The 27,975-nt window shown below is 34.8% G+C and overlaps 2 protein-coding genes across 7 annotated transcripts in view; both read right to left on the bottom strand.

Moving 5' to 3' along the window:
- Nucleotides 1-552: 552 nt before the first annotated feature.
- On the bottom strand, nt 553-20,263 carry LOC123686153 (E3 ubiquitin-protein ligase HUWE1). 2 transcript variants are annotated; one of them, XM_045626153.1, is made up of 29 exons: nt 20,108-20,263; nt 19,358-19,690; nt 18,063-18,302; nt 17,755-18,000; nt 16,954-17,240; nt 16,127-16,517; nt 15,404-15,505; nt 14,533-15,346; nt 13,942-14,481; nt 13,677-13,879; nt 11,456-12,023; nt 7,875-10,816; nt 7,654-7,819; nt 7,446-7,592; nt 7,064-7,211; nt 6,254-6,933; nt 5,929-6,192; nt 5,558-5,874; nt 4,871-5,247; nt 4,533-4,756; nt 3,827-4,476; nt 3,417-3,753; nt 3,209-3,348; nt 2,620-3,151; nt 2,377-2,565; nt 1,759-2,080; nt 1,490-1,655; nt 1,212-1,402; nt 553-1,132 (listed from the first exon to the last, which is right to left on the bottom strand). In XM_045626153.1, the coding sequence occupies exons 2-29, from the start codon at nt 19,619-19,621 to the stop codon at nt 1,030-1,032; spliced, it is 11,550 nt and encodes a 3,849-aa protein (XP_045482109.1). In that variant the 5' UTR covers nt 19,622-19,690; nt 20,108-20,263; the 3' UTR covers nt 553-1,029. The 2 variants fall into 2 exon arrangements, with proteins under 2 accessions (XP_045482109.1, XP_045482110.1); XM_045626154.1 differs by having other exon boundaries at nt 16,969-17,240.
- Nucleotides 20,264-22,120: 1,857 nt separating this feature from the next.
- The window catches only part of LOC123686002 (band 4.1-like protein 4), a 29,801-nt gene continuing 23,946 nt past the window's right edge, over nt 22,121-27,975 (bottom strand). For 2 of the 5 annotated variants that reach the window (XM_045625906.1, XM_045625905.1), the window contains exons 7-15: nt 27,060-27,147; nt 26,852-27,004; nt 26,579-26,736; nt 25,656-25,850; nt 25,385-25,600; nt 25,097-25,255; nt 23,584-23,955; nt 22,364-22,576; nt 22,121-22,284 (exon numbers count right to left, since the gene is read on the bottom strand). In XM_045625906.1, coding sequence (XP_045481862.1) covers nt 22,242-22,284; nt 22,364-22,576; nt 23,584-23,955; nt 25,097-25,255; nt 25,385-25,600; nt 25,656-25,850; nt 26,579-26,736; nt 26,852-27,004; nt 27,060-27,147 — 1,597 coding nt within the window. In that variant the 3' untranslated portion in view covers nt 22,121-22,241. Of the gene's footprint in view, nt 22,577-23,583; nt 23,956-25,096; nt 25,256-25,384; nt 25,601-25,655; nt 25,851-26,578; nt 26,737-26,851; nt 27,005-27,059; nt 27,148-27,975 lie in introns of all 5 variants that reach the window. The other 3 variants (XM_045625908.1, XM_045625910.1, XM_045625909.1) reach the window with 3 other exon arrangements.

Raw genomic sequence — 27,975 nt, 5'->3', positions numbered from 1 at the left:
GTTTATATAATTTTCAGTAGGAATTAAAAATGAAAGTACTTAACCTAAGATACAAATAAACAAATGTACAAGCAGAAAAATTGTTTTTATTTTATTAGTACAACAAACAGGTTTAAGGTGAAAAAATTAAAGAGGGAATATGGAGGATTGTTCATTAAAAATAATTATCTAATCGGAGGAATCATTTCTGATGGTTTTTCCTGATATATAATTATTAATAAAAAATAAAAACATTTATATAACCTAAGTATGAATAAAAAAAATTTTTCTTTTTGTTTCTGCAGTTTTCAACTAATATTCAAATAGAAACACTATTTCACTTTTTTCTACTACATATTTTTGAAGGGAAAAAATGAAAGAATGAAGGAAGAGAATTGTTTATTGAAACTAATCATCCAACTCGAGATATCATATTTGATGTTTTCTTCAGTTGTATTTTCAGTAGAAATTGAAAATAAATTACATGACAGATGGTATGAATAAAATAATTTTTCAGCAAAAAAAAGTTTTATTTTGTACATTTCTTCCAGGGGATAAAATGAAAAGATGGAAAAAGGAGAATTGTTTATTAAAAATAATCGCCTAACTTTAGAAGTAACTACATTTGAAATAAATTATGATCAAGAAGTTGCAACCAATTGATAAGAAATTAAAAAACAATAATTATGGATAAAAATAATTCTAGATCATGTTAACAAACAATACTCAAAAATTGAAGATGTACCAATATTACTAAGGAGTGAATTTGAGTTATCAAATTCATTCTATCACGTTCAGTTCACTAGTCAGCAAACGCTTTACAAAAATACATGTGCTCCCCAATAAATAAATCTTTACAATTTAATGTAACAGAAATTGCACACACAAGAATTATTAACTCATTTTTCTTCCCATTTTAAATTAGTAAAAGAAAGAGATTGTTTTTTACACACTATATCTGTACATTCATTTTTTTTTTTATTTACATCTACGATATCAATAAAAACACTCTTACCTTTGTCAGTCTTTAAATACAACAAGTGTTTAAAGTTAAGCAAAACCGAAGCCTTCTGAACATTCATGTATAGCTTTTAACAAATTTGAACGAAGCTTATCGTAGGATTCGTAAACAGGAAGATCAAGTTGGTTGAAACTAGAAAGAAAAAAAAAACCATAGGAACAACAGAATTCAGTCAAATATAAAAAAGATAAGACGCTTCTATTCAACTTACCAAGTGTGGGCAGAAGGTAAACGATCAGTGGATCTATCATCGCGATGAATTTGGAACTTTTGAACTCCATTCATTCCTTCTAAAGCGCCAAAACCTTGGAGAGGTACTTTAGAGGTTCCAGTAACAAACTGCAGAAATTTAGCCCTGTCTGCTTGATCAAAAGACCTTAGAGCTCTCCAAAACCATTGTATCTAAATAAAAAAAAACATAAATATATGTGAAATGCACTGTATTGAAGAATTATTATTATTATGAATGCAGCGAAAAAATATAGCTACCTGTAGGGAGTTGGATTGATACTTATGATATTCTGTATTAGATTTCAAATCTTCAATGTCTACATTTGGTAATCCAGATATAAGTAATTCCAATTCCTGCTCATTGAAAATAGATATTAGGCGCATAGGAATTATGTCATAAAAGCCTTCTAAAAATGCATTTAACCTGGAAAAAAACCGATGTGAAAATTAGGGACTTATAATTATTTAGAGATAAAAAAAAATTAGGAGAATTAAATGAATAGTTAGGATTTGTTCATCCAACTTACTGTTGCTTAATGGCTCCTGTCATTTTCATTTGACAAGAAAGCCTTATATATTCCATTTTGTTTTCTTCAGTTACAGGAACATTTCTACCATTCTGGATAAGGTCCCTCACTTCAGTTACTCCAAATTCATTGATTTCAGTACTGAATGTCAAGTCCAAGCCTAGAGAGCTTATATTATTTTCCATCAAGTATACTAAGCTGTTGTAGAAGCTGTAATCTTCACTTTCCATATCAGTGTATTTCACAGGTATTCCTAATATGTGTTTATAGAATGAACGGGTGAAGTAACATTCGAGAAGTTTATTGTCGAATATAGCTTTAGCTGAAACAATGACAGAATATTGGTTGTGTTATTCAGTAACTTTCACAAAATAATTACTTCTCTGGACAACAAGTAATCACAATGATTTAATTGAATAGAGGAAAATTTTTTTATTTTCATTGAAAAATATATGTATCACAAGCTTTAATTGATGAATTGTTTTTAGTAACTCAAAAGGATGTTCATAAAACAATAACTACAAGAGTTTTTGTACAATCCCTAACCTAATAGTATGAATAAATATGAGAATATTACTTTTTAACTAGTGTAGTAATTTTTTTTTTTTGACAACTCACCTATGACCCTTCCAACAAACTTATAGTAGCACAAGTGATTTGGATTATAGTGACTAGCAGAGTTAATCATGTATGTGACACGGTCTCCAGGAGATACAGTAAATAATGCATACATTGGGTTGAAAATATCACGAGATATAACAACATACCATTCCCTCAATAAACCACCTGCATCTTGCCCTTCTTCGTCTGAAAAATTTTTCGTTTATATTTCGAAATAAATATAACTTGTGACATTACTACCTTCGAAAACGATGTAGAATCGATTCTTCCACTCCTCAGGACTTTTCCTGTACAATTCCCTAAAGGAATCTTCGAAAATATTTGATCTTCTAACATGGACAGCCGTTTCTTCGCGTCTTACATTAGCGTCCATCCTCTCTAACTCTGCTCTGAAATACCTCCTCTTGATATCGAAATCTAGTATTCTGGTATGATCCACTAAAACAGCAAATGGTCCCTCAGATAGATTAGCAGAACTTTGACGCAATATCTGATTGAGAACTGTTCGATGTTTTTCGGCAAAATTGAGGAACTTCAACTGTTCCTGTGGGACGGTTGGTTTTGTGGAAGAATCTGAGCTGTTGGAATCTCCCTCTACAAGGAATGATTCAGGTTTATTGGCACCACTGCTGGAACCTCCAGCAGGCTCAGAATCAGCTGGCATAGCTGTAGGCCTGGTAACGTTATCTCTGTCTCCTTGGTTATCTCTATCTCTTGTAACTAACTTATGATGATGAGGAGAATGAACTAAGAAGAAAGCTTCAACTGCAGGCTGAAATAAAGCAAGACTTGATTTTTTTCATTCAACATAATCAGCGGGGATGATTACCTGAAGCACTAATACAGCATGGTGGTCAGGTGTATGTTCTAATTCAAGAAGGCACTGACTTAGTGTTTCCCATAGAGGTTCAAGCTTTGACAGTTGCTCACACAATGGTGTCAACTCTTGGCTTGACGATGAAGACTCTTCTGCAAGGAAAAAATATTAGGTACTAGGTCAGCAATCATTTTCTTTATTAGAAGATAATATAACTTACCATTTTTGAGTGTTTGTTTAATAGAATGTCTAATATTGACTATAACCCGAAGCACTCTAAGGAAAAACACCTGACTTGAGGACTTAGAGGTTAAAGGCACCATAGATGGTAGTTGCAAATCGTAGGAAGTTTTGACCTTTGTAGATGCAGTTATAACTACAGTTTCTTTGGTAAAACGATTAGCAATAGTTCCTTTAGAAGATGAAGGCTGGACAACATCGTCAATTTTGCGTTTCTGAGAACCGTTAAGATTCTTAAGTTCACCCAACATTTGGTCAATCTGTCCCTTGACAATATCCCCCATTTTGCTTGCTGCGGCTAGGAGTAAATTCAATATCTGGAAAAGGAATTTTGTGATTCTAAATCTGATTGCACAAAATATCAATGAAAATTATTAATTTAATACTTACCAAATAACTCATTTCTAGAGAAGAACTTGCCAGATTCAGTAGAAGATTGGTAATATATTCTAAGCCATCTTCCGAGCAACTTTTATAAGTAATAACATTAACGGCTAAATTAATGGACTGGACTGGAGTAGCAAAGCTTTCTTTTTGTAATTTAACCTTATTTTTAGCTCCATTTTGATTCTTAGAGACTTCAGGCATAGTTGAAGTAATGACAGACAAGAGCCTTAATAAATTATCGGTAAGGTGAGTATTTTTATGGATAACAGGAGATGACAACATATTCAATAACTGACCAAAAATGGAATGATCAAAAGTAGTGTTCTCCGAATCCATTAAAGATATTGTGTTGGATTTGGGTATACTTTTTCCTTTCTTTGTACTCGAACAATCCAGTCTCAATAACACATCCCAGAAATCTAATCCATCTGTTTTCACTTTCACAGGTGATAATAATATCTTATCATCTTCTTTGAAACACTTAACTGGTAAGAGATTATTTGGAAATGTTTTCGATAAAGAAATTATCAACTCTAACGCATTCTTGCAAATGATTGGGGCTGCCTGAGGATGGATTGATATATTTGCCACAGCATACTTATCACTTCGTTTTGCTGGCCCTCTAGTAACAATGAAAACATTTGCAGAACACCCTGTAACAGAAATCGGTTAAACTAACTGGCTTTTGGCTTGTCTTATACAGTCTAACCTAACGCAGCTTCCATTCTGATGTTTAACCAGTTGCCGCCTGATTGGAGGGATTTCACATCTGTCATGAGTTTACTTGTCAAAGGACCCGGCTTAGGGCCTTTCCTGGCTGGCTTGTTCAAAGAATCATCTTGCTTTGTATGAACACTTCTATCAACCACAGACAAGAGAGCACTTACTATCCATTCTCTTGTAGGTCCATGGAAACATAAATTCCTTATGACCCTAAAAATTGATTCATTATAAAATATTCAACACAAACAATCACGCCTTGACAAGTATCTTCAAGAATAATTTCTAGTGAAAAACAAAAATCGATAATTAAAAGAAAAATATTACCTGTGGAGTCTCAATTTGTTGAGCTGAGCATCATCGGTGAACAGTAGTACAAGGAGACAAGCAAGCCCTTCATGATCAAGGAGTTGCCTTCCTCTTATTTTCATGTTGGCATTCGAACCAGACTGTCCACTACTATTCATGTTCAGGATATCTCTGCCCCAAGTTGCCCACTGAGAACGCTGAGGTGGCATAAAGGGCCTTCCACTAATCCTACCTCTAGCGGAATGTCTTATAATAGTTGTGAGATTGTTATGCAGAAAACGCTCTTGAACCAACTGACGGTTCCTTGCTTCGAGATCTCTTCGCAGATTTTGAGCTTCAGCAGCAAGATCTGGTGGCAATGCTGATATCTGTGAGTCTTCCATATCAGACAGGATCTAAAATGGATAAAGATAATTTTAAGCTTGTAATAATCACTGATGTCTATAATCTAGTTCTTTTATGTATAATAGTAGGAATCAATTCCCATGAGCACAACAGTCTATGCAGTCAGCAAAAAAAAAAAAACAAGAATCAGTATATCAACCCCACTAAATTAAAAAAAAAAAACTATGTTGCATAGTTAACTGGAATTGCATTTTAAAAAATTTGTCCCTAAAACCGCGGCCTGAGGAACACCATTTTTTTTTATGAAGACAAAACATCCATGATAGGAGAAATTGAATTGAGACTAAATATAACCCCTACCATCTGCCTTAATGATGGCTGAAGAGTTTCGAAAAATGCACCTGCATCAACAGGTTCATTTGGATTTGCATTTGAAGCAGCTTGTCTCTGTTGTTCAAGCCTCTGTTGGTTAAGTACTTCCTCTTGGAGTGATGGTGGTAATGCGGCTAAAAATTCTGAGTTTACTTCGACAGGAAGCTCCGCACTCTGTTCACCGGATGTTGACTGTGATTGTGAAGCTCTAGCAAACCGTTGCTGGAAATTCAACAACCTATGTTGTTCTATCACTTCTCTACGCATTTCAGGGGGAATAGCGGCCAAGAAAGAAGGATCAACACCTGAAAATATGAGGATGGTAATTTTTTTCTTGAAGTAGATTCAAAACTATTCACCTTCTGGAACATCTTCAGTGTTCATTGAGCTAGGGCCAGGTTCACTCAACACAACAGCACTACTTGATTCTGTTGGAGTGCTTTGTCCTGTTTGAGTACTCTGAGTTGGATTGACCATCAGAGTAGCAACATTTTCACGAGCTGGAGGCTGGGATGAAGGCGTTTCGAAATACATGTGTCTGATATTATTATCAATTTGACTGAATGGTGAGTCGCCCTCTTGATCATTTTCTGGATCTGTAGATGAATCTCTTGTTGCTGAACCTGGTATGAAACATTACGCAATAAATTCCAGAAAACTTGAAGATTTATGAAAAAAATATACCTGAGTTACTACTAGCTGTATTAGGTGGAGTGGTTCTAGCAGAACCTGAACTAATTGCAGGAGGCTCAGGTTCTGGATTGAAAGGATTAGGCGCAATTGTATTGCGCAAAGCAACATTAGCTGCACTTGAAAACTCTGACACGATATTCCTTATGAACTGAGCAGTTGAGATATTAGGATTTGTCGATTCATCATCTTCCTCTATTGGAACCCCATCTAATTCTTCATCATTTCTTCTTCTAACAACTCTACCTTCAGAGGGATCTCTAGTTTCTTCGCTGCTTTGTTCGGAGTCTACATTATGAATTGTAAGTTTGTGCTTTCTTGATTGAGTAGTTTGTTCTTCATTCTTTTTCTTATCAAGCATCTCAGCATTTCTGTACTTGATCAAAGGTGGCAACAACTGATTACAAATAAACAGTGAAGTGTCGTAAACAGATTCCATGTCCAATATTCTTGCTTCTATGTTCCACCAATAAAGTACAGGGGGAATATGACTTAAAGTTGCAGCCAAAGTTGAACCAAATAGATATCCAGAATTATCAACAAGATCAATCTGTTCTTCATGGGTTGGAAGAAATCCAAAGTTGTCCATCATGATGACACGAGGAGATTCTCTTATTTCTTGTCTCAAATCGGCTGCACCTAGAGCGATGTGTGGATCATGTGGTCCAAGTAGCCTGAAAAGATCATTCTTACAAGTCCATTGAAAAATAATGATAAAATAAAAAATAATAACTTGAAACATATTATGATTGAGAAAATATCCTTATTTCAGTTATCTTAAAAAGTAAAATATGAATCACTCACCGCTGTAGTATGATAGGTGGAGTTGGATTTCTTGGATTGAATAAATACTGGTAACGCCTTGCCCTGTTTGTTCGTGTGTTTCTCGCAAATATGGACTGCTGATTCAGTTCATTAACACGTCCAATTAATAATGGGTGAATAAGAGAAACTGGAAAAAATAATTTAATATCAAATTAATTTGCATAATAGTGGATTGAACTTGATTGAAGAAGTCCTAATGAACTAACATTAAAAAAAGAATTTCTACAAAAAAAAACACCATGAAAGAAATGATATCTAAAACAATTAAAAAAAAGTTTAATCCCAGAAGTAGTAGGGCGAGAACTAGATCAAACTAGATCAGATTAAGAGTGTGCACTGTAATAATCAAATGAAATCTTACCCGAGTGTTCAGTGTTAGAATTGGCCTCATCAAATATTGGAACAGTAAATCCGTTTTCATTCCATCTGACTCTTGGAAGGACATCTTCATCGACATTAGCATAATGTATCATCAAGATGTCGTCCTCATTTCCTTCTCCATGAGAACCTATAATATTAAAATGAATGAGATCAATTTTTTAGTTGCCTTTTCGAATATACAATACTACCTCTTCTTCTCTCTTCGATGCTCTCATCGTTGTAGCTGTTAGCAAAATTATTTTCAGAGTCATCTATAATTTCATCATCCACTTCATTGTCGTCGTTATCATCATCACCACCTTGATCTGAAGTATTTGAATCAGAATCACCAGAATCAGTGCTCATCATTTCCTCCTGAAATGAGAAATTGTTAGAATTTGACAATATTGTGCTGAATATGGAAACTAACCGTAGCATCTCTTTCAGTTTCAAAGTTGATGTTACCATGGTTATCGATTTCCAAGCTATGATTTCTATTAGATGTCGTATTATTGGTGTTTCCTGGATCTAGTAATTGTCCCATTATTTGTTCAAGTACATTATCTTCTTCGGCAGTTTCTTCAGCGTTGGTTGTGTCCAATGTCGAAGAAATGTCATGTTCTGTGTTTTCAGTGTCATCTATTGCTTCTTCACCTTGGGCAATAGTGTCTTCGTTCGATGTGTTATCAAGCTGAAAACCAGGTCCTTCTTCCAGAGGTTGCTGAGTTTTTTTCTTTGATTGCATATGGAATGGCACCGGCTGATTAACTATTCGTGATAATGCTTCCAAAGGCTTCAAGCAAGCGTTTCCAGTGTAAGCGAGATGGGGTGAAGACAGATCCATGTATAATGGAACCCTTGCCAGATCATTAAATATCCCTTTTCTGATTAGCAATCTCACTATATTATTTATCTGTGGCCTAACTTTTGATTGTGGTGGGCAATTTTCTATCATAGTAGATATAATTCCACACAAGCTCTGTATTTGTGCATGCTTTTCTGCAGATTCCTGTAAGGAGAGCGCTCGCGCCAAAGCGGATTTTACCTCCATAACCAGCGTTTGTTGGGCTTCAGGTGAATGGTTGGATGAAGCAAGAGATGCTATAAGCATGCGGCACATAGAAGAACTTTCAGAATCGGACAGATTGGGTGTTTCCGGTAATATTTTGTCAAACAAAAATGCAAGAACACTGGTATTATCACAATAGTGAAATTCGGTAACAAGTTTTGCTACCGGATGATAAGAAACTACGGCATCTGCTAAAATCTTCAAAATCACATATTTGGAAAGCATGGGTTTCTGTCTATTACTATCCGTCTTTGCTTCAGTGTTACTCTCGGTTTGAATAGATGGAGAAGATGACGATGAACTGTCTTCATTCACATCTTCAGACGTTTGAGTAGCTATAGATACTTTGCTGCAATGTGGAGGGGGTGGAGGAGGGCTAGTGTCTACTTCCAATGGTTTTCTAAGAGCATTCAGTAGATCACTTAGTACTTCATTAGCCACTCTAGATTCCAGTACTGGGGGTTTACTCCTAACAGCTGGTTCACATCTAACGATCAATCTAGGATCGATTTCATCATTTCTGTAAGTTGAGGTATCTAATCTCAAAATTGTTCTGCAAACATCACTAAATGTTGCTGGATCTCTTGTAATGGCACCTCCAACTTGCCTGGTGAAGTATATTAACTCTTTATAGGGAGGAGGTATTGTAGATATTGTCCTACCTCTGATAATCTTCTCCATTGCATAGGCTAAAATGTTAGGTTCTTCCAGGCAATGTTTGATCAGTATTGTTGCTAGTATACCGAAACCCATAAAATCAGCCATATATTTCATTGCTAGTAGAGCTTTCACACCCCCTTCTTCCACAAATATCTTCGCCATTTCGAAACTTCTCGTCAGTCGGACGCATGTTTGAAGTACAGAGTGAATAACTTCACGATCGATGGGCAATTGCAACAACTTAACACAAGCTAGGAGCATGCATATTTTCTGGGCTTTATCCATTTCCTCAAAACGTGCAGTATTTCCATCTTTCTCACCTCTAGCATCTGGTGGCGGAGGTTTAGTTATATCCATAAAACTAGGATGGTTCAAGTAAACAATGGTCATAGCTATGGGTCGGTTATTGCCACTCTCATCATTTATCTGAAGCATGTTAGCAAATGTCACTGTGTATCTTCTCCGTCCACAACTGACTTTCACACTGTGTTCGCCAGCCCAATACGCGTCATTGATGGTTTTATTATTACTAGACGAATAAGGAGACCATTTGCCTGTAACCAAATCGAACCATCGCCATACCCTACTTGTATTCGAATGCATCATATCTTTTCTATCGCAGAGTATGGAAATTTTTGATAACTCATCGATCATCAGGATAACAGGTGAGAGCCATTTAAATCCAGCTCCAACATTATGATTGGTCATTGCTATTTCAGTTCTCGATACAAGGTTTATGAGAGCTGGAAGTAAATCTCTTTTCTTGAAAGCAGCTCCAGCACAAGATATTCTCATCTCAAAATAGGTTGACATTTCTAAGAAGAGAATATACAAATGACATAACTTGGATAATTGGTTGGTTGTATTCAAATCAACACAAATGATGAAATCAAGGTGCAACGTTGAGATTTTAACAGAGATCCTGTAGATTTCCTCAACAATCAATTCGTACAACTGATCCCTATATGGTTTTCCATTTCTTTTCATGACTGTTACCAAGAGCTCACACACTTTATGAACACAGTCTGGTATATGTTTGATGATAAATAGACAAACTTTAATGCAATCTTTACTGAATTGATCAATGAGACTTTCAGCTAATGGCGCACCACCAAGAGTAGTTGACAGATTTTCAACAACACTACCAATAAGTTCATATATACGGTTGAATTCTTGGTCTGGAGGATGGGTAAGCAGGTAATCTGTTGCTTGCTCTAAGTTGTTTGTATGAACTAGAGCTTCCAATGCATGCTCCCTACTGAATCCCATATCCATCAACTGTTTCAAATTATCGGGGAAATCTTTATCAGACATAGTATTACTCGTTAAAGGTCCTAAAGTACCATCCTTCATTTTTTCTTTTATTATTTTTTCTCCACGTAGAATATGCTTGAAAATTGTCAGCATAGACTCGGTCATTCTTGTACCGTATGTGGGTAATGGCGTTCTACCCCATAATAACATACAACTCTCAAAAGCCAATTTGTGAATGGTGATCAAATATTTCAGGGGATCGAAATGCCAACCGTGTACAGGGTGTTCAGATCCACGGTTTGACACCACATGTGGTGATTCTAGTACAGCTTTGGGGTTGACCATTTTCTCAAGAAGCATCAACCATGCATCCAGAAATCCTCCAGTTCCTATCAAAATCGAAATTAGCATATCAATATCCAAACGAATTGAGTTATTACAATATTAAAATATAGGAGATAATGAGTATTGGGAAAACTGGTAACCAGATATGGATTTACAAGTTTTACAAGCAAACCAGTCAACAAACTTCAGAATGGCGCCTTCTACTGAGCCGAAAAATATAATAAAAGTGATAGATTTTTCTACTATTGTGGGTTGCGTACTCTAGAAGTGCATAAAGAATTCTTTTAGAGTTATGCGGAGTACAAGAAAACAAAATTGTCGAGATTTTCGTATATAGAACTAGTGTAATTTACACCACCAAAACAAATTCCAAGGCGAAAATTCATCAAACCTCTGTATTCTTTTGATATGGCCCTGATCTAGTTCTTTCTCTTTTCAAAAATCAAATTAAAAATTTAATGCATTAGCTTTTAGTCGATTGAATATAAATATAAAATTGAATTTCTGGAGAATATTGAAGTAGATCATTGAAAATATTTTGATGTTTGAAACACTAAAACAAGATTTACATAAACATGGCATAAAAAGAAGCTCATATTTATATACTTCAATTTAAAAAAAATACTGAAAAATAAATAGTGACTGATTTGCTGTTTCTGAAATGTTATTCAATTTGAACTTGCCTTCAGGTAAATTTGGATCTTCTAATCCTTGTTCAATAGGAATAGTACCACCAGCACTCAATGCCCATCTGAAAGTCTTAAAAAAAGCATCTAGACCTCCACATTCAACAAACTTCTTGAGAAGAAGATGATATGGATATCTTTTCTCGTCAAAGAGCATGGGACTGGTAAATCCAACGCTACAGATCAAGAAAGTCAATCTACATTTTGGGGTGGGACAATGTTGAAGTTTTTCCCAATCCAATCCATCGCAAAGTAATAGGCCCAATGCAGTGGCAACGTTTCTTGCAAATGGAGATGGGCTAGGAGGAGTAGCAACAACATTTTGGCCTCTCCTTTGGCGTACCGGACTGCCAACGCATAATTTAACAAGAATTCCAAATAATTCAGCTAAAGCTCGTCCTAACCTAGATGAGGATGCAAGAAGAGGCTTGATTAGCTTGACATTAGGATTAGGCTTTGCAGAGCCTGCCTCTGATCCAGAATCAGCTATGGCAGGACCGTTACTTTTGGTCAGAGTATCTATAGAAGAGGTGGAAGGACCTTCTCCGGGATTAGCCATATCACACTGCAAAGATGAAAAAAATCAATACACATTTTGAATTAAAAAAAAACTTTTTTCAACAGGTTTTTCTCCAGGCGATTCGCCTACAACTGTGGGAAGCATTTTCAGAGGTTGTAGATTTTAAGTCAATACTGGATTTCTCCAAACTGATATGGAACAGGTATTCATACTTTCTGCATTAGCTGTGGTGATTGTAGGTGATTTATCCCTCATTGCTGAAGCAAAAAGTGGAAGAGATGTACAGTGCATCCCATTTTGGGTGAGACTGCCAGGTTTCTCGCTTGTTATTTAAGATAGAGCCTTGCAGTTTTCACGTTCCTGTCCTACTTTTTCGTGAAACTCAAGTTGGTCTAATCAGATTTTGCATAACTGTTTCCGTTCAAGAGATACAGGGTGATTTTGGAAATTGATACTTTTCGGACCCCTCCTTTATCTCCGAAGTTATTAGAAATAATGCTGAGCTGAAAACTACGTCTGAATCAGAATTCTGCGTAGAATCCAGTGGCGTACTCAAAATTTTTTTTCGGGGTATGGTTTTGAAGATTCAACACAAACCTATATTTTTTTTAATGGAACACCCTATATATCATTACTTCGTTGAATTCGTTATTTTTTTCCCTTCAAAATGATGTATGATACTATGTAGGTAGGATGTTCAGAAATGTTAAAAAAACACTAAAACATCAAATAATGATGATTTTTTGTAAATGGGCATGAATTTTCTATGTTTCGATAAGGGGATTATTACTTTCGATATTTAAAAGTAGAAGGCCATTGATGATACAAACATCCTTGTTGTTATTATGGCTTCTATGCATTTGGGAGCATTGTTTTATCAAGTAGGCATTGGAGGAAAAAAAACCAATCTGATCTAGCTGTCATCGCTATGAATTATTGTTATTATTATTGATTCTTCTTTTATATGGGAAATCCATTGTCCACTAACAAAAAATCATCATTATTTGATGTTTTAGTGCTTATCAACATTTCTGAACATTCTACGTACATAGTATTATACATCATGTTGAAGGGAAAAAAATAACGAATTCAACGAAGTAATGATATATAGGGTGTTCCATTAAAAAAAATATAGGTTTGTTTTGAATCTTCAAAACCATACCCCGAAAAAAAATATTGATTACGCCACTGGATTCTACGCAGAATTCTGATTCAGACGTAGTTTTCACCTCAGCATTATTTCTAATAACTTCGGAGATAAAGGAGGTGTCCGAAAAGTATCAATTTCCAAAATCACCCTGTATCTCTTGAACGGAAACAGTTATGCAAAATCTGATTAGACCAACTTGAGTTTCACGAAAAAGTAGGACAGGAACGTGAAAACCCCAAAGGCTCTATCCTAAATAACAAGCGAGAAACCTGGCTGTCTCACCCAAAATGGGATGCACTGTACTGCCTATCCTGACCCCACCTAATGAACAAAGGGTATACAATAGCATATCTGGACAACAACAATCGGTTGGGAGAAATCCAATGAACAATCTATAATCTAGGAACATCAGAATTTGCCTTCCAGAGTTATAAGCGAACAGTCAGATAAACCATAGCTAGAAAGCCAGAATTTTTGGACTGTGTTGAACAGTCCGGCCATGAAAGATTTCAGCAAACGCACTCTCATTTTATTAAAAATCAATTTACCATGGCAAAGAAATTGTACAACTTTTCTGTGTCTTCTCTTGGTATATTACAGTATGAGGGCATTAAATCCTCACTACAATATGCCAGAAGAAGAGTACTTTCCCATACAAGGGAGGTGTACAATTCAGATAATCCTCTCAAGACACGTATCCCGTCTTGAGTTCCCCATTGTTGCAATGACAAACTTCGAATGTCATTTTGGCCTGAAAGAAATAACAACGGGGTAATTAGACAACTATCAGTTAATTAATAAGGCCTTACTCACCAGTTCGGCAAATATGTACAAACATTATTACATATCCGTGAGCTGCACTCATTCCATGGAGAAGAGGAGTATCAGTAGCTGTACTGAACGCATTATCTGCATTTGGAGCGCTTGCCAATTCCATCAATAACTTAGACCCTCCAGGTACTTCTGTCTTGGAGAAAAGTGGTTTCATAAGAAGTAAAACCTCAGCCAATTGATGCAACCCTTCTTTGAACAGAGAACAATCATGGGCTAAGTTAAGAATACTCTTGCACACTGTTGCCACAGCTTGAGCTGTATTAGTAGCGGGGTAATCTACAGGTAAATTAGGAAGCCTAAGCAGTCCCAATAGATACGGTAGACCTCCCTGTTGTATGAATTCTTTGCAGTGATCATCAGTTGAGTTGTTGCTCAAAATAGCATCAACGAATTTCATAACATTGAGAATATAGTCTATCAAAGCTATTGGTTGTCTTTCGCTATTCTGTGTATGAGCTTCAGCATTCTGAGAAGAGGTTGAAGCTTCTTCTTCTTCATCGTCATCTTCATCAGACGAACCTATACAAAAAAAAATTTAATGTTTTTAATAACTTCATTTTCTCTACATACCTTCAGTGTTATTTATGACTCTGCAATTTATTGAAGGGGAAATTTCAGTTTTACTGCTTGGTCTCCAGCATATGTACTTTGGATCAGTACCTAGGTTAACCAATTCTTGAAGCAATTTCACCAATGCTGCTATAGCGTCAGCCTTAAGGCTTGGCTGATGTCTCATTAATTCGTCCATGGCGTTTCCCAGATTACAAGCAGTGTCAGACATTGGTTCTGAACTACGCCTCCTTCTCATTGCTGCTAAATACGTTGGGGAAATTAATATTTTGAAGAATGTTTCGAATGGTTTGAACTTTGTGAATTGTGTCAAACCCCTGTGATTCAAGCAAAGTGCACTGAATATATTAGGGAGGGATCCTAAAACTTCTCTTGTAGGAGGAACTTCTTTCGTAAGTAATGCATAAAGGACAACATCTGTTAGTCCATTATCTTGGATGGTACCCAGCAATGCTGGTTCTTGATAAACATAAACAGTTACCACATCTGTTGCCAGAAGAAACAAGGATGGCCCATAATATTCTGCATTAGCTATTATGTTTTTCAATGCATCAGGTAAAGGACCTTCCATAAGATGACGAACGTTATCATAAAATGTGGTGTCCTGAAAAGCCTTCTTCAGGAAATTCAGCATTGATTTCAAGAGGGCAGCGCGTTGAGGCAAACAGGTTTTACCCTGATTTCTAGGATGATTTTTAATCATTTGAACTATGGATTCTCCTGTGTCCATTTCACTCCCTTCTTCAACTTCATCATCTTGTGTCCTTGTTTTGACCTCCACAAGTTGATCTTTTCTGCATAAATTAACTTCAGCCTAAAAATTTTTGATCAGTTACTGTGAGCATTTACAAATAAATTCAAATTAACTTACACTAAGGCGATTTATGAAACTCTGGAGCCCTTCATGTGTTTGGAAAGCTTGCATATCAATATTAGTGATAAGATCAATAACTCTGACAGCACGGGTAACAAACTGGAAAATATATTATTTACAAACAGGGAAACACTCGAGTATAGTTCAAGAAAAATATTTTTCACAAGTTCTTTTGGGGAGGATTCTTGTTTCTTTCAAAAATAATTTGGTATCTTGTACAATCCCAGAATCTATAATGTGAATTTCATTTGTTAATTGTATAGACATGTTGTAAAGTAAAAAACTTGCTTATGTAGTAAATTAAGTTCGATTATAAATAAGTATACACATAATTAAATGAACTGATTTTTTTTATAACACTTGTATTCAAAAAACCTACAGTAGAATTACTTCATGTCCGATATAATATTTACATGAAAGGTAAAACACACTTTGCAAAATGGTTTCAATTTAATCAGGTAATGATCAAAGAAAAATAACATCAAAAAGTGTAATATATAATAAAACAATAGGGATAACAAATAGATTCAAGTTCTGGGCTTGACACAAGATGAAATAAAAAATTCAAACTGAAAACCTCCATAAAAAACAGAACTCCTGTAATATACATATTCAACATCATGTAAACAAACATTGATAAACTGAAACTTTCAATCTCTTTCAACATTTTAACAAAATCTTTTGTTGCCCTCTCAGAAGATATTCGCCTAAATCACTTACTGTTATATGTTCCAACTCTGTACCATGCCAATTGATTACTTGAAGAAGGGACTCCATCATACCGCATGTTACCAATGCTTCTCCACCAGCTTCATAACTTGCTAAGTGGTATAAAAATGAAAACAGTGCTGTGGCTAAAGCAAGGGGAAATTTAGATTGATTGTTATGCAACATAGCAATACTGAGAATGCCCTCTGAATGAAAATCGACAGGCTCATTAGCCTCATCTACCTCAGCACGTGGGAAAATTCCTTCTGCTTGTGTTAAAATTCTTTCATCATTCTGGTTTGTAAGAATTGAAATGCAGGTACGAACCATTACAGGTAAAAAACCGTGATACTGACTTGCTCCAGTTACATCTATAATGTTATGTAGTCGAGAACCAGGTTTCCTTCAGAATAAAAATGTTTTTTTTAGAATTACTGATCTGACCTATAATTTATTGCAACAATGTGATTGAGAATATTATAAAGTCAGTGACAATATTATGGAATATGATCAGTTGTTTACTACTTTCAATAATTGATTTATCTAGTCAGAATTCAAATGAATCAATAATTTTCTAGATAAACATGATTCAAATTCATATCTATTACTGTTTGAATGAATATTATATGTGCTACGAGAGCTCTCTTGTATAGATAAATCAAGTATAAAACTTTACCGGTGATTACAAGTACCCTCTGAACTCATGCAAAATTGAAGAAAGTTTTTCTGATTCACATTTAGTTAAACAAAAAAAAAACAGAAACATGCCTACATGATGAAGATGATACATAATATGATCTTTCTGAATAACAAAAACCACAAAAAAACATAGTACGTACATCAAGTCTACATACTTGGCAATGTGTGGGCTCCTATCCAAATGTATTATAGCAGTCAGTGTTCTTAGAGCGGCAGATCGAATTTCAACCAAATGGGGTTTAGGCAATTCGATAAGTTCAACAAGTTCCTCCAAAATGCCAGAGTACAAAAGATTCTGTGGCGAATCTTGCAGAGCATTAGAATATATCAGAATTGATAGTGCTTGTAATCTAGCTTGGACAAGTAATAAACGACTCTGATATTCCGAAAATTGATGGGCCAAACGGACATGACAATACAGCCACATCTGTAAATCATAAATTTGTCATCAGAGGGAGATAGAATACTGAATATAGATATTTATACATTAGATTCATTTATACCAAGCATCAATAAAATTAATAAGAACACAATTGTTAAAATATTTTTCCATTATTGTTTGGTATATTTCAAACTAAATAAGCCATCAGCAGTTAGAATCTATGAATAAAATTTCTGCCATTGAGTTTCCTTATTGCTTAATTAATTTCAATAGCTATTACTCATTGCATACAAAACTTTAATAGTTTACTCATTTCTTTATGTAATATGTATACCTACAATGATTGAACTATTCCAACCATCAATAGGTGTTTTTACCTTATTCAGTGTATACACATTTTGATCTACTGAAATGAATTATAAATTGAGACAAAATGTCTAAAATAGCCAAAACATATAAATATTTATGGGAGACTAAAATGTTTAAACTCAAACAACATTTTTCTAAAATCTTTTGACAAGATTGAAACCATCAAAGATAATGAAAATCAGATTCTTACCTCTTTGTCTTCTGGAATATTATACATGGACACTAAAGATTTCATTATTTCAGCAGGTGTCTTATGCAATTTGTCAACATGCTCTATGTGTATTATGTTTGAGGTAAGTCTTGTATCTTTAGGATGTTTCACTTCCATATCATCTTTATGAAACTCTATATGTAGAGTTGTAGCTGAGGGAGCAACTGGTTTATCTTCATCACAACATTCTGCCAGTCCAAAACCATTTTCCTTACCTCCCCAGTTCTGAAAACGAATTTCAGATAATTGGAAATCATCTAATCATCTCAAAGTGTTGCCGAACTCACCTCAGCTAAATTATATAATCTAGATGTGAGGAAAACTTTCTCCTCCGTCTTGAGTCTGGTGATGAAGTTACTTCTTTTAGAGAACATATACAACAAATTTAAAACACCTAATACAATGGACATATCGTGTGCCTGCAGCAGAGCTAATAGGTGCCCCATAGAGTTGTATAAATGGCGCGAGAATGAATGTTCTATCAATAGGGTTGAGAAATGCAAAATCCATAGTAGCAAATTTCGATCCTATAAAGGAAAAAGATACTGAAGACAATTGTTTAAACAAGTTGAATTGAAAGGAATATTACCAGAAAAAATAAAACCTTAAAAAAAGAAATTTAAACCGAAAGAAACATTTCACATAATATATAAAATCAATAGTTTTAAAAATTTAAGGATATTATAGTAAAATAAAAAAAAGAATAAATAAATATTATTAAGGAGAATAAATATTTAATTATTCAAATCCAATGTGAAGATTTAATAAAAAAATCATAAATTGAAGTTTGTAATTTTATCTTTGATACTCTGGATGTTTTAAGATAATTATGTTTTAGTTTTTCCTTTCAGAAAGCAATGGATCAGAATTTCAAAAATTCAAAAAATAAGATAAGGATTTCCAAATGAAATAATAAATCATAAAGCAATTGCTGAAACAAATTTTTTTGAGACTTTAATTTAAAAAAAGATCTGTTCACAATAATAATAACCCATATTTTCAAAGGTAGAAAATGCAGATAACAGTTGTTATCTGAAGATAAGGTGAAAAGCAGTAAATGCTGAAATATTTTTATTCTCTGAAATTCTCACTTAGTAAATTGTTGAATCATATGAATCGAATTGCTTTCTTATAAGACTAATTGGAAAGTATCACAAAAACTGCTTGAATGCGCAACGATTGATAATTTGAAGGTTATAATAGTTTTTCCAGAAGATATTTACCAAAATATCACTTTATTATGTGCTTATAATAACTGTTGCATATAGTTCATGTTGAACAAGACTCAAATTGTATATAATAATCTTTTAATTTCGATTTTCTTTGTTGATGATTAAACATTCTGTATTTAATGTTTCTTGAATTAATTTTTCGAACTATAATTTTCAGTAAGAATTGATGGTCTTTATTACACAACATTTCACAGTTTTCAGAAAGTTATTCCCACCGATACTGAAAAGTCAAAAAGGAATTCCCTTTAAATTCGTCTTATTAAGATGAAATTCTACATATTTTGTTCAAGGATATGAAAAATTAATATACTTGCAGCCTTATTATATATTTTTTCAATATTCGTACTTACTTCTGGAGAGTAATGTATATCACAAAATAACATCCACTTATTTTGCACTTCTGGTTCACATGCTTCTTCTAGGATTCTATCAAAAATATCCAAGACTGGCGCCCAATGATACAACTCACATTTACCAAAAGTCCATGTATGGATTTTTGATAATTCATCTAACAACTCAGGTCTGGTACATGTTTGCAAATGCTCTATTATTTGGTAACACTCAGCAGGCACCTCAGAAGAGAACTTCTTGAGGCGGGCTCTGTCAACTTTCATCTTGACTGATTCCTTTTTTTGAACTCAAGTAACAAAAACGAACTGTATAAATGAAACCATTATCTCAATCTGAAATCCAAGACAATGGAAAATTATTAATTTAAAATTTAATCCTCGAATGATTTCAGCAATATAAAAAATAAACCCCGAATATTGTCCTAACAACTAAATAAGACGCAAAATGAATTCAATAAGTAAAAGATTGTTTTCGAATTCCATAACAATAACTCATTTTAACCTATTACAGCTATATAAACATGACAATAGTAAAAAGGCCAATTTGACATTGATTACCAAGTACATATTCGTAAATACCAAGAATACATACATAAGTATATTGAGAAAATAGGGATGATAATCTGTATCGAAATTACGGTAATGATAAGACGAAATTTAAGTATACAAAAGATACGGCCATATTGAAGATTGGTAGAATAAGTAACATGGCCTACATGAAAAAGTTCTAGTTTTGCAAAAAGCACTTACTACTAAAGCTTCATGTGTGAAATAATATTATATGATTCCGCAAATACAACAACTCCTAGAATGTTTGGCACTATTTTATTTAACGCTTGTATTCCAATTCAGGCGTTGAGCATGAACGTCAATTTTGTCTATTTTTATTAAACTGATAGGACTCGGTCAATTCTGTGGCCGAGTAACTGTTTGACAGGATTAACCTTGACTCTATGATTAAAAATACACGGTACCAAATAAGCATTTTTAAGCAACTTCAAATTTCAGAGAATCATATTTCATTCATCATCTCATCAGTATTTATTACAAAAAAAAAAAAAGTTATGATAAGAATGCGTTGGAAAATGAAGGAACAGAGGAAAAAGCACTTTTCATCAAAAACTATGCGAATATCTATTGCTTCACTATAAATCTGCTATATAGAGTTAATTCGTCAAAGTAGACTGCGTTCAATATTATTGAACGTTGTTATGTTTATAACCAGTCAATCACTAAATTTTTTATAACGATGATGTGAAGAAATACATATTAGATTTTGTTTCACTATTTCAGATATTTTACACTACGTGAATTCAAGATTTCCTAAAAAACTTCCTTTCGTAGGTGGCGCTAGATGAAAAATTAACTTTATTATCTCTATGGACACGACTGCGAATTTTGAATTGAAAACCAACTGTGGCCAATTTCATCCAAATCAAACTGAATTCAAGAGGGCTTGTTATTGTATAAGTCGTCAGTCGAATATGTTTTGAAAGGAATTAGACATTCCAGAAGACCTAGACATTTTACTTCATTTTTATGCAGTACTAGGTAATATTCTAATTATTCTTGTAGTTTTATCAATTGATCTTTAAATACAATAATTCTACACTTACACGCCATAGTTTTAATCTTCTTGTAAATTCGACTGAACTCAATCTATATTCTTCTCGGACTTTCACCAGATTTGTATTCATGTTTGCAGAAATTAATTTTGTTTTATTTAATTTAATAATTAATCAATTAGTGAGTAACCATTATGTAGGGACAAAATCCATTAAAGGTTTGTATTGAATCAACGTTATACAGGCTGTCCGGGAAAATGAGGTAAATCTCTCGGATTCAGATAAAACATAAACAAAAAATAAGATGACAAGTTCCCATCATTTTTATTCCTAGTGCCCCTCCCTACGGAGATACGGCCTCCTAAATGAATGAAATAAATAAATTTCAAACTACTTAATATAAAGAATATTTGATATGATGAACAGTAGTAACGACCTCTTAAAATACTGCCCTTAAATTTAAAATAGCTCTTTTAGTTTACCAGGGGCGGACTAGGTTGTTAACGTGCCTTTCTGTACCAAAACTGCATAGTTGAGAATCTTTGTAATTTTGTCGGATTCAATGATATAAACTGACACCCTGTATATCTTTTGCTTATAGCTTAGATAAAATCTTATTAACAATAATTTTACAGTGATGGTGTTGATGTTCTGTAATTTTCGTAATAAGGAAACTTTGGGTGACTTTCGAGACATAACAAACTTTTTAAGAAGGTTAGTGGATAATTTACTATTTTTGTTAAACTGAATAACCTCAATATGTTCAATTCGTATAGATATGGAATAATGACTAAATAAATAAGATAATGGTAAATATGATAGTTCTCATCATATATTTTTTTGATAGATGTGCTTCTTCGTGTCACGTAAGTTGGCTACCGAACTTGTTGGAAATACCTATATTAGTTTCATTACTGTGCTGTCATAATAACAATTAATAAAAATGTTAATCTACTTTAATTGAGGGTGAGAATTAAACAAACTCTAACAGTTTGTGTGGCATAATGCTTCGCCGTCCAAATATCGGACCAGGAGAACACGAATTATTGAGGTCTTGCTCAAGCGCACTGCCTACTGTATCTATAAAAAATTTTAATTTCAGCCCAATCCTAATTCCCATATAAAATTCCATCAAAATCGGATCAGTAAAAGAGTTTTGATGAATGTTGATGATAATAAATTGAAAAAAAAAACAACGTCAATATCTAACATTTATTTCATAGAAGTAGGAAAAAATAAATAGGTATCGAAGATATTGTTCCAATAACTTAATTATCATTCACACTGTAGATATTCCTGGAGACTGTCCGACTTTCTCTTCAGGGTCTACTACTCATCATCTCTAATTTTCCATACAACAGCCTAGAACAGATTTAATTGAAAACATTTCGAAACACCAATTATGACCTTATCTCAATATAAGTATTTTTTTCGGTTATACCTATCGTTATTGTGTGTTTCTTGATCAGTTACAAGACCTGAGTCAGAATGATCATGATTGATTTTCAAAATGTTTTCGGAAATATCTTTTCTGCTTGCATAGTTGTCCATAAGATTACTGGATGATTCGTATGGGTTCATATTTTTCAGCTTGTTTTTCCTATGATGGCTCATGTTTTCGCCATATTCCAACATTGTTAAGGTGTCTAACATCCTAGAAGAAAGCATTCGAGGTGTAAGTACTCATGAAATGGATTCAGATACAATTAAGTGTTTTCCCAAATTATTCCGAAAAAAATTACATTCTACGAATAATGTAAAATCTGAAAAGACTGTATACGCGAAATTAAAGCTTCAAATTGTTATTTTATAACAATCTAAACTCAGTGGGATTCAAATCTTCATTTCGATTGGATTTGCAGTTTTGAAATGAAAACAGAAAAACAAATTTTCGAACGGTTGGTCCGGCCACATATTGAGGCACGACAGCATGACATGGTGAGTGCTGGCGTTATTCCTAATAGTTTCCAAAATATTTGAAACAAAACTGAAAAGAAGAGTAACATTCCAAAGTCACAATTATGTGAATTATCTTTACTAACTCGATTCACATTTTCGAAGTAGAATGATGTAGTAATGTTTTGCATCTCTTGAATTGTAAACAAAATTTTCATAACTTTGATTTTTGAATAAGAACTCTAATTTTTCAAGCTTGCGTTGGATTTTACTGAGAAAAATAAACAATGATTCGAAACGACACTTATGGCTGCTTAAGAACATAGCCTTTCCGTCGGCTAGCAACTTCAACTTGCACTGGTACGTACAGGAGTAGGACAGGAACGTGAAAACCGCAAGGCTCTATCTCAAATAACAAGCGAGAAATCTGGCTGTCTCACACAAAATGGGATGCACTGTACGATCCCTCGCATTACAGCTGCGTTCGACACGAGTCGTTTTCTGCGTACTGCTCCTGTGCTTCAATATGCAATGCCCCATTAGGAATAGTGGTTCATAAAATATGGTACCATACCATGTCATAGTGTCGTGCCTTGATATGCGGCCGAGCTTATAGTTAGTGAACATTTAGCAGCTTGATAAATCCAAGCTTCTTTCTGTTCATACAACAGATAATGTGAAAAAATGATGAAGCGATCTGTTTGGAGTTGGCAAGTTCAAAATGGACCAATTAAAATAAACAACCAACGAACCAACAGATCTCACCTTGCTTGACTGACTTTACTCTTTGACTGTTTGAAATTGTTATTGGTTTCGACGACAGTGTAAGGGATTTCTTTCAGCTGTTTTTCTGACATTCCCGTCGTGTCAATGAGATCGAATTCCAAATGTTTCTTAACCTCGTCCGACAAGAAGTGCTTCGAGTCACCAGGTGAATTGGGTCGACTCTGTTGATGTCTATGTTTGTATTTGGAATTCTGAGTTTTTTTGTAATCTTTTTCGTCTATCAATCTGGAACCGCTGATTATATGGGCCTGTTGAATGTTGTTAGCGTTGCCATCGACGGATATTCGTTTTTTGGCCTCTTTCCATTGGTAGTTCGAGTCAACAAGCTCCGGTTGAGAGCTCTCTCTCCGCCTTGAAAAGAAAAAAGAAACATTATGAAATAGGAATAGCAACTAAGTGATATTGATATTTTTATGTTATTATTATTTGTATTTCATCTCAAACTTGACAGTGATGAAGAGTATATTTTGGTAGTACTTTCACGAAGAATCATAGATGTCATAATTCAAATCAAATTTATTTCCGCGTTGAGCATAATAAAATGCTTCAATTTTTAGACCTAAAAATTTTCCCTATGTCAACTGCTAGATTTGAGAAATTAGACTTAATCAAGGAGGTTTTCGTTTTACTGCTATTGTGCCCCCACCAGAGCTATTCTTCCATAACATCTACAGCTCGCCTTCCAGTACCAGCGTTCTAATAAACTCCAGTATCTGGAATGGCTTCAAGGAGGCCAATTCCTCACTTCTAAAAGTTTCTTGTCCAAAGCAGTTTTTGCGTTGGCTAGTGATGGCGACGTATTCCGTCAACAGGAACGAAGTTTCTTCCTTCTACCCACAGAATCTGCACTCGTCATTTTCTGCTAGACCCATTCTCATGAGGTGGTTTCTAAAGCGACAATGTCCTGTGAGGAATCCAGTGTAGTATAATTCTTGCTAATATCCAGATACTTCTTGGCAAGTGTGTTGGCCTCTTCATTCCCTCTAATTCCCGAGTGGCCGGTAACCCAGACTAAAAAGACCTTGTTATTCTTTCCTGTTTCATAGGGTTTTCTTCGGCACTCCAATACCATCTTAGAATCGATGATAAGTGAGCCTGGCTATCAGTATGTATCGCTTTACCACATTTTTGATAGTTTGTCGCTAGGGAAATTTCTACACATCTTTCTATTTCAAGTATCTCTGCCTGAAAGACCTTTAGACAGCGACCTAACGAGCAGTTGAGCAGTTGATACCAGTCCCGAATACTCCAGCGTCAGTCCCTGTCGTGGTTTGTCTGTGTACAATGTGTTATTCTTTTCGAGAACTGGGAGAACCTTTCCCATCTTCTTTTCTACTTAGTATCGTAATGAAGGTTTTTTCGATGCTCACTTTCTTTATCATCTCGTCAATGGGAAGGTTCGCTGATGGTATGTAATTAGTCAGGGGGGACCAGGCTCTCCGATATATTTATTATCTCTAATTACTCATTGAAATGAATAAAATTAACTAACCTAGATCTGCTATTTCTTCTGGACGAGGAACCATCACTATCGACTCTGGAACCCTTTCTGCTCCTAGAGCGATGCTTTTTGTGTCTATGATGAGATCGACTAGAACTTTTTGATAACTCACTCTCGTTATCTGAAGTACCTCTGCCTGAATGCTTCTTTCTGCAGAACGAAAATAACATTATTATTAAGAGCCATTTTTGCTGAATTAAATACAATAGGACATTCGACAATCCCATTGAGTGGGCATTTTAAATGACCAAGTCCTGGTCATTCATAAAGAAGAGGTACCTTTTACACGTCTTTGAATCTCCAGAGCTCTGACTATCTACCGAGGATGATCTGTATCTAGGGCCTGCGGATCTTATTGATCTAGGACTAGCTGGTGCCGATATATTGTACAATCCCTTGGAATGTGGTTGGGTCCACGGTGCGCTTCTTGTGCTCCTTGGAGAATCCGATCGTCTATGGTCATCTTTTATGTGATGCGAGTAACTTTGGTCGTACCTAGAATGCCATTTCAACCTTCGATATATCAACAAGACTGTTTCTTGCAACTTACCCTTGGGCTGGCTGAGGGATAGAAATGTGCTTCATGCTCCCGCAATCTGGCAGACGTAGAACGTCGTCCAGTTCTAAGACTGAGAAATCTTCTATATTTCTCTCACTGAATCTTCTGGAAGGGTTCCTAGAAAATGTCGGAGGAACTCTCCCTTTTACTTGTGAATCTTTGATGGTTTGCTTTTCTGTTCGTCCGCTGAAATATTTGAAAATACTGTATTATAACGGGTGCTAGATCTAAATAAATGAAAACATAAAGTTCCTTAGTCACAATTCTACACACAACTAACGTATTTCTCCAATAAGGCCGACATGTTTTCAAATGTAGTGAACCTCGTGGAGATAATTTTCATCAACTGCCATCTGTTTTCTCCAACGTGAAACTACTTAACTTATTTTCAGAGTTCTAGACCGACTACCGAGACGAACTATTATAATGCTTATCTTAATTAAATGTTCTACAAATATCGCCACAACAATTTTAATTAGTAATATCTGTCTGGAGGTTACATGCTCACCAAACTTCATCTTAATAACGGCCTTGGCTCAATGCAATTGTCCTATTGTTTCAAAAACACCTCGTCCTTATTAGGAAATTCTGTACATGCCACTAGTTCAATTCTGAATAGACTGGGTCACCTTCAACACATTGATTCATTCTAGATACTGTTGAATAAAAATATTTCACCAAAATATGCAACATTGAATTAAATCTAATGCTTTCAAACCAATTCTATTCAGAAAATTACGCACTTACAAATGACATTTTACCATTTTTTTGCGGTCTCTAGTTTTCATACCAAACATGCAAGGTCCTCATTCCTCATTCTAATGCTGGACATTCCATTCTTTTTCTATAGTTTCATGCGTTTTTTGAAACATTCCAACTTGTTATCACATTCAATAATTTCTTTTGAAACTTACCCATACCTAAATCTGGACCCTAATGCGAATATATCAGGTACTGTAGGATGATAAACTTGAACTAACCTAAAGAAAGAGTGATGCTCGACGCAACACTTCCAAAGATGCTTACAACCCAACTTGGAAGGTGTCTCGAAACCATAAGTACTCTCATCGTTCTGAAAATAATTCAATCATTACGGAAAAGGTACTTTGTTCGAAAAATCGCCGGTGCGCATGCTTCAATTCAGACCAATTCGATGATGTAGCCTTAGTCGGGCATGCGTTGCTTACATTTTTATCAGTCACTTTGAGCATGAAATAGCGACCTTTGAAGTAGATCTTGGTTATCCTAGGCCAGTAGTAATTTCCTACAGTTATTTTATTTCTTAAAACTATTATTCCACTAGGGGTAAGGCCTAAGAAATATTCTACACTGTCCTCGCCCTGAAACGGAAATAATAAAATTTTATTTTGAAAAAGATTTGAAATGGACATTTACCAATACTGGATGAAGGTCCACTCCATACATTTCCAGCCATTTTACTCTGTCGAGATAATTATATTCAGCAGTAGACGGTAACTGTCCCCTAAAATCATTACATTAAATTTAAGTACATGGAATTCGGGGAGCGTCATGGCTAGCTCCCACATTTGAGGAAATAATGTTGGTCTCGGGATATATTTGCAGGAATTCCTTCAGTAGCCCCAGGGCTACCCAGATTTGAGCCCCTGTGGTTTTATCTGTAGGGTTACCTGAAAGCCGAGGTTTTCGAACATTGTCCAAGCACCTCGGACGACTTGAGGGTTGTAACTGAGAAAGAATTTCCCAAATAACCTCTAGTAATCCTCCAAGAATTCATGTGAAATCTTTATGAAAGGCTATGTGTGAGTATTTTCCGCCAAGGTCATAATATAGACGATGTGCTTTTCGAAACATAGCTTAAAAGAAACTCCATATATAGATTCTCCGTCGAATACATTTTTTCTAAAATATTCGTCACACTTGATTTTTTGAGATTATGTATTATGATTAAAAAACAATCAGAATAACGACAGGAAAATGAAGGGATTTTCCATCCAAAATCTCACCAACATAACCAAAGGAATATTATTCATTAATTTTGTTCAGAGTAGTATGCAACTAGATTAATGTTGGACTATGTTTGATTCCTCGAAATGGAAATGGTTCTCAATCAAATACGGAAATAGATCCTTCAACAACAGTATTTCGTTAAACGTTTGTTGTCATATTCTATTAATCATTTAGTTGGAAAACCCACCTTCTAATTTCAACATATAGTTTTGCCTGAAGTGATTAATTGTGTTTTAGAACATTAGCGTTTACGATGTTGTGTGGGTAATGGATCCAACCTTCTCAGAACATATATTATACCTTCATGGCTTCTTAGAATTGA

The sequence above is a fragment of the Harmonia axyridis genome, chromosome X, assembly GCF_914767665.1.
Source record: "Harmonia axyridis chromosome X, icHarAxyr1.1, whole genome shotgun sequence".
In the NCBI taxonomy this organism is placed as follows: domain Eukaryota; kingdom Metazoa; phylum Arthropoda; class Insecta; order Coleoptera; family Coccinellidae; genus Harmonia; species Harmonia axyridis.
The sequence above is the reverse complement of the archived record's forward strand: the minus strand, read 5'-3'. Positions and strand labels throughout refer to the sequence as shown.